General features: G+C 19.1%; 2 protein-coding genes across 2 annotated transcripts; both read left to right on the forward strand. All coding sequences in view use genetic code 6, as the record gives it.

The window, feature by feature from the left end:
* Positions 1-246: 246 nt before the first annotated feature.
* On the forward strand, positions 247-1,362 carry TTHERM_001661069 (kinase domain protein; the record flags this gene model as incomplete). The annotated part of the gene is made up of 4 exons (XM_012799512.1): positions 247-296; positions 616-705; positions 1,025-1,114; positions 1,344-1,362. The coding sequence occupies 4 exons, from the start codon at positions 247-249 to the stop codon at positions 1,360-1,362; spliced, it is 249 nt and encodes an 82-aa protein (XP_012654966.1).
* An 864-nt stretch (positions 1,363-2,226) lies between these two features.
* On the forward strand, positions 2,227-6,875 carry TTHERM_01661070 (kinase domain protein; the record flags this gene model as incomplete). The annotated part of the gene is made up of 9 exons (XM_001029251.4): positions 2,227-2,383; positions 2,489-2,885; positions 2,938-3,123; positions 3,692-3,741; positions 3,956-4,024; positions 4,087-4,535; positions 5,870-5,959; positions 6,283-6,372; positions 6,692-6,875. Exons 2-9 carry the CDS (start codon positions 2,504-2,506, stop codon positions 6,873-6,875), a joined length of 1,500 nt encoding a protein of 499 aa, XP_001029251.4. The 5' UTR covers positions 2,227-2,383; positions 2,489-2,503.
* Between the last annotated feature and the right edge of the window lie 68 nt (positions 6,876-6,943).

Consider the following 6,943-nt stretch of genomic DNA (forward strand, 5'->3'; position numbering starts at 1 on the left):
TTGTTTTTTGATTTTTTTGTTTAATTTTTGTGCATCTAAATTTATTTGTTTACGAATTGAAACAATTATTCCAATTAATTACATCAAAATAAATAAGCACTTTTTAATATGTTTAGCTAAATCATTCATTATTAACCCATTTATTAATTACTTTTCTATTTTATTTTCATTATTTTCAACACATTCATTATTTATTATTTTCATAGCTATAATTACCTTGGCGCAGATGGAGCTAAGAACATAGGAATGAGCTTGGAGAAGTGCCAAAATATAACATCTTTGAATCTCAATCTAGGGTAATTTAACTAACTATCAATTTATTTAGTTTATTTTAATTATTACATTTGTGAAATTGAAACTTAAAACAAATGGGTTTGGAGAATTAATTGATTGATTCACAGCTCATAAATTGTTTTTTGATTTTTTTGTTTAATTTTTGTGCATCTAAATTTATTTGTTTACGAATTGAAACAATTATTCCAATTAATTACATCAAAATAAATAAGCACTTTTTAATATGTTTAGCTAAATCATTCATTATTAACCCATTTATTAATTACTTTTCTATTTTATTTTCATTATTTTCAACACATTCATTATTTATTATTTTCATAGCTATAATTACCTTGGCGCAGATGGAGCTAAGAACATAGGAATGAGCTTGGAGAAGTGCCAAAATATAACATCTTTGAATCTTGATCTAGCGTAATTTAACTAACTATCAATTTATTTAGTTTATTTTAATTATTACATTTGTGAAATTGAAACTTAAAACAAATGGGTTTGGAGAATTAATTGATTGATTCACAGCTCATAAATTGTTTTTTGATTTTTTTGTTTAATTTTTGTGCATCTAAATTTATTTGTTTACGAATTGAAACAATTATTCCAATTAATTACATCAAAATAAATAAGCACTTTTTAATATGTTTAGCTAAATCATTCATTATTAACACATTTATTAATTACTTTTCTATTTTATTTTCATTATTTTCAACACATTCATTATTTATTATTTTCATAGGGGTAATGAGCTTGGCGCAGATGGAGCTAAGAACATAGGAATGAGCTTGGAGAAGTGCCAAAATATAACATCTTTGAATCTCAATCTAGGGTAATTTAACTAACTATCAATTTATTTAGTTTATTTTAATTATTACATTTGTGAAATTGAAACTTAAAACAAATGGGTTTGGAGAATTAATTGATTGATTCACAGCTCATAAATTGTTTTTTGATTTTTTTGTTTAATTTTTGTGCATCTAAATTTATTTGTTTACGAATTGAAACAATTATTCCAATTAATTACATCAAAATAAATAAGCACTTTTTAATATGTTTAGCAAAATCATTCATCACTGATTAATTAATTATTTTCATTTTTATATTTTAGTTTTTGAACTCGAACACAAATTCAAAATTCAAATTGGCAATTGAAAAAAAATACAAAAAATAATAATTTATAAATATATTTGTAAATAAATATTGATATAAAAATTAAACCAATCATAATTTTTAAGTATTCATTTATAAATATTTTTATATATGAATTTCATGTTCTAAATGTAATTAATCTTATAAAATTCAAGATAAAAAACAAATGAAATTATCATTATAATGTATAAATACATATATATTAAAATTCATAAAAATGTTTTTTATTTAAATTAAATTTATTGTTTAAAATATTATAATAGTAAAATTTTAAACCATTTCAACTTTATTATTTTTATTTTAAACAAAGATAGACTTTAAAAAACATATTGATTAAAATATAATTTTCTATTTTAATAATTATAATAATTATCAAAACTATAAGGATTGTTGTGACTAAATTGTTTTAAATTAGTACACTATAAAGAGAAACTCTTTATAATTATTGCTTTTTTGGATAATTATTTCTTGAGTAAGAAATATATATTTAGTAGAATAATATATATTATTTAATAAAAAAAGATATATGAAGCAAGTTTAGAACCTATAGAAATAAAAAATAAAAAAAATGTTTAATCAAAAATTTAATTTGATTAAACTTTTTATTTTTATATACCAGATTTATATTTTTTTAGTAGATTTTAAAAACAGTTGTTTTCTTTTTTATTTATCTCTAATAAATAAAAACATATTTATTACATGATAAAATAAAATTGCTTAATATAAATTAATTATCAATTAAATTATTAAGTAAGCAGTAGGATAAATTTGATTTTGAGGTTTTTGGCGGAAATCACAAAGTATTTAGTTAATTATTATTTTTAATTAATTATCAAAAAAAATAATCATTCACTAATAATTTTTATACTTTTTTAATTAACAAATTTTTATAATTTAATTAAGAAAAAAGCAAAGAAATTAATTGAAAGAAAAGAAAGAAATAAAAAAGGTAAATAAAAAAAAGATTTCGTTATAAAATAAAATATATTATTAAAATTAAAAAAAAAATTTTTTATTCTTATTCGTTAAACATTATAATTATTTTATATATTAGCGATTGTTACTAATCATGCAATAATAACAAGACATTGAGCTTAAATATTAGGCACCTGAAGAAAAATTTTAAGAAATTTTTCTGGACTACTAAAAGAAACATAAAGAGAATATGATATTTGATTCAGATGAACTAACAACGATTTACAATGAGCTTCAAAAAAAGAAGGTATACTTAACATCCTACATTGCACAAGGTGGTTATGGATGTGTTTTTGAGGCTAAATACAATGGAGAAATAGTAGCTGTCAAATGTAGCAAACCTAAATTTGATAAAATCAAAGAAGAAGAAAAAATAATGAAATTGTTAAAGGATACTCCTTATGTCTTTAAATCTATTGAAGAGTTTTTTAATGAAAAAAACTCGAAATACTATCAGATTTCTAAAAAATATTCATGTAAAATTCATATTTTTTTATTTTTAGTTTTTAAAAATATTCAAATTTTTAGGTAATCTTAAAGACATAATGTAAAGCTTCTTTGATTAAAAAAAAACACTACCACTCAACTAAATAGTTGGTTTTGCTATTCAGATGTCAACAGTTTTTGAAAAAATTTAGTAAAATAATTTGATTCACTCTGATATTAAACCAGAGAATATCCTTTACGATAGCTAAGAAAAATGCTTTAATCTATGTAAATTTTTTAATTTTTTTAAAATTTTATTTTTAAACTTTTGGATTAAGAAACTTTTCAAACTAGCAAACAAAATATATTGTAAGTTAATTTAATATTCCCCCATCTAAAAATATGATTACAATATATAGTTATGTAAAAGAATTATAAAAGAGTTAATTATATTCTAAATATTTATATATTAAAGCCTAATAAAAATAACTTTAAATTAAACAAAAAATAAAAAATATGTTTAAAATTTTGAGAAAAGTTTTTCTCAGTTTTTTTTTAATCTAATATTTTTAAATATAAACAATTGACTTTATTATGTTTAATAAATCAAATAATTTAAAGAGTAAATTCTAATAATTTTATAACACTTATTTATAAAAGATTCATTCTTTTTATAAATACTTGTTTTTGATTTAATCTTTAATATACAAACAAATAGTTTGAATATTTTAAATAAATATATTTCTTAATAAATAAATATTTCAAATATAAAAGATTTACTTTTAATCTTATTGATTTGAATTTTATACTATTTATTAGTTTATAATAACCTAAATTCTTATTTTTAAACTTCAAGGTGATTATGGAGAGTCTAAATCATTTAAAGATGGATCAAAAACTTACAACGTAATTAATAAATTTATTTTTTTTAAATTTAACTACTACTCAAATTGGTTTCAGAACTATTTATTTTTAGAATTACAACACTTACTTTTAAAACATTTAATTTATTCAAATTTATCAAGCTTTTTTTTTAATTTCTCAAAAATTTTTTTACTATTTGTATATTAGAGCTATTTCAATAAATTTATTTTTATTTTAAATTCTTAATATTTAAAAGCTCAAAGGATTTACAAGAAAGTATGCAGCTCCTGAAATAACAGATGATAACGGTTTATTCAATATCAAAGTAAATTGATTAAATTATTCTATTATTTATTTACTTATTTTTAATTGAATTTTTATTTAAAGTATGATATTTATGGCTTAGGAATTATTCTTCTTGAATTAACCCTTGGAAAGTTTCTTGAAGACGGAGATTGTACTTTTATCAGAAATGGAAAACTACCTAACTATATAAGCAAAAACGCTCTATATTAAGATATTAACTAAATTATAATTAAAATGCTTGAAAAAATGCCTTAGAATAGAATCGATTCTTTTGGACTAACTAAACAATTAAATGAATTAAGACTAAAATTAGAAAGTTAGTTCATTTATGCGGTAAAGGAAAAATTGGATTTTACTGAGTCTAATTTGATGATTTCAAAATTCAGACAATCTTTTCTTAAATTTAACTACACAAGCAAGCAAAATGAAGTCAGATTAGATGAGTATGCTTTTGGAGGTTACAGTAATCTCTCTAAAATCTAGGAATGTATAGCAAAAAGGTTAGTTCATCACTTAGATCTTTATTTCGGGTATTAATATTATTATTATTAAACAATTTTAAATAGATAAAAGAATTTCATTTTAATTTAATTTTAAAATAAATAATTCAAATAACATCAAATATTATATTGATATGTGATTTAAGAAATTGATATTTTCTCCCCTAAAATAAATCTAAATTATTATTTTATTTTTTAAGTATCTAAACAAAAATTTCAAAATTTGTAATTTTTCCATAACTTTAAATTAATTATTATTTGCAAATAGATTTTAATTCCGTAAGGAAATCTACTTATTTTCATTCAAATTAAGTTATAGTTTATCAGAATTAGTATAAAGTTAAATATTTTAAAAATAATTTATTTTAGACATCTTTATTGATTCATAAATTTGAGATTTAAAGTTATTAAAAATTTCAATTGCTTAAGAAAGTGATATAAAAGATAGAATTAATAAATATAAATTCAAAATGAGATATAAAAATTCAATAATTAAATAAGATTTGAGTTAAATACTTAAAAATTTTATTTATTTATTGTAGAGTTTATTTAATTCTCTAAATATCTCCCATTTCATTTTTTAGGTCTTTATTTTTACACTATAATTAATAAAGTTGAGAAATTTTTTGATAAAAGAAAATTAATTATAAGATTAAATATTATATTATATAAAGAATATTTCAAAAGAATTTAAAAATATTAATGTTATGTAAAAACAATTTTGAACCTAATAAAAAATATTAATAGATTTTTCATTCTTTAAAAAAAATTTTATAAAATTTGCAAATTAGCAATTCATAAAAAAGTTGTAATTTTAAAGAAAATAGATATTAATAATAATAAATAATTATGAAATCAAATTTGAGAATTATTATTTAAACTATCAAATTAAAAAAAATTACCTAATATTCAAAACTATTTAACTAAAAAATTAATAATAGATGATTATAAATTTATTATTTTTTTTATATTAAAATTAAAATATATTTTACCTTTTTAAATTTATACTAAAAATTTTATTTCCAAAAACTATCATTTTAATTTACTTATAAATTAACTAAAAAATCAGATAATTTAAATATGAAAATAAATTAATGAAGTATATATTCTCTTTTTTAGACTTTGATAAAATATATTCAGTATTTATATTTTAGGATTTTTTATTTAACTTTATTAATTCTTATTTTATTAACCATAATTTTATTTGTTTGTAAATTGAAATTATATTCTAATAAATTAAATCAAAATAAATAAGCACTTTTTAATATGTTTAGCTAAATCATTCATTATTAACCCATTTTATATTTACTTTTCTATTTTATTTTCATTATTTTCAACACATTCATTATTTATTATTTTCATAGCTATAATAACCTTGGTGCAGATGGATCTAAGAACATATAAATGAGCTTGGAGAAGTGCCAAAATATAACATCTTTGAATCTTGATCTAGGGTAATTTAACTAACTATCAATTTATTTAGTTTATTTTAATTATTACATTTGTGAAATTGAAACTTAAAACAAATGGGTTTGGAGAATTAATTGATTGATTGATTCACAGCTCATTAATTGTTTTTTGATTTTTTTGTTTAATTTTTGTGCATCTAAATTTATTTGTTTACGAATTGAAACAATTATTCCAATTAATTACATCAAAATAAATAAGCACTTTTTAATATGTTTAGCAAAATCATTCATTATTAACCCATTTATTAATTACTTTTCTATTTTATTTTCATTATTTTCAACACATTCATTATTTATTATTTTCATAGCTATAATAACCTTGGTGCAGATGGATCTAAGAACATATAAATGAGCTTGGAGAAGTGCCAAAATATAACATCTTTGAATCTTGATCTAGGGTAATTTAACTAACTATCAATTTATTTAGTTTATTTTAATTATTACATTTGTGAAATTGAGACTTAAAACACATGGGTTTGGAGAATTAATTGATTGATTCACAGCTGATAAATTGTTTTTTGATTTTTTTGTTTAATTTTTGTGCATCTAAATTTATTTGTTTACGAATTGAAACAATTATTCCAATTAATTACATCAAAATAAATAAGCTCTTTTTAATATGTTTAGCAAAATCATTCATTATTAACCCATTTATTAATTACTTTTCTATTTTATTTTCTTTATTTTCAACACATTCATTATTTATTATTTTCATAGCTATAATGGGCTTGGTGCAGATGGAGCTAAGAACATAGGAATGAGCTTGGAGAAGTGCCAAAATATAACATCTTTGAATCTCAGTCTATAGTAATTTAACTAACTATCAATTTATTTAATTTATTTTAATTATTACATTTGTGAAATTGAAACTTAAAACAAATGGGTTTGGAGAATTAATTGATTGATTCACAGCTCATAAATTGTTTTTTGATTTTTTTGTTTAATTTTTGTGCATCTAAATTTATTTGT

The sequence above is a fragment of the Tetrahymena thermophila genome, assembly GCF_000189635.1.
Source record: "Tetrahymena thermophila SB210 genomic scaffold scf_8254461, whole genome shotgun sequence".
Lineage (NCBI taxonomy): Eukaryota > Ciliophora > Oligohymenophorea > Hymenostomatida > Tetrahymenidae > Tetrahymena > Tetrahymena thermophila.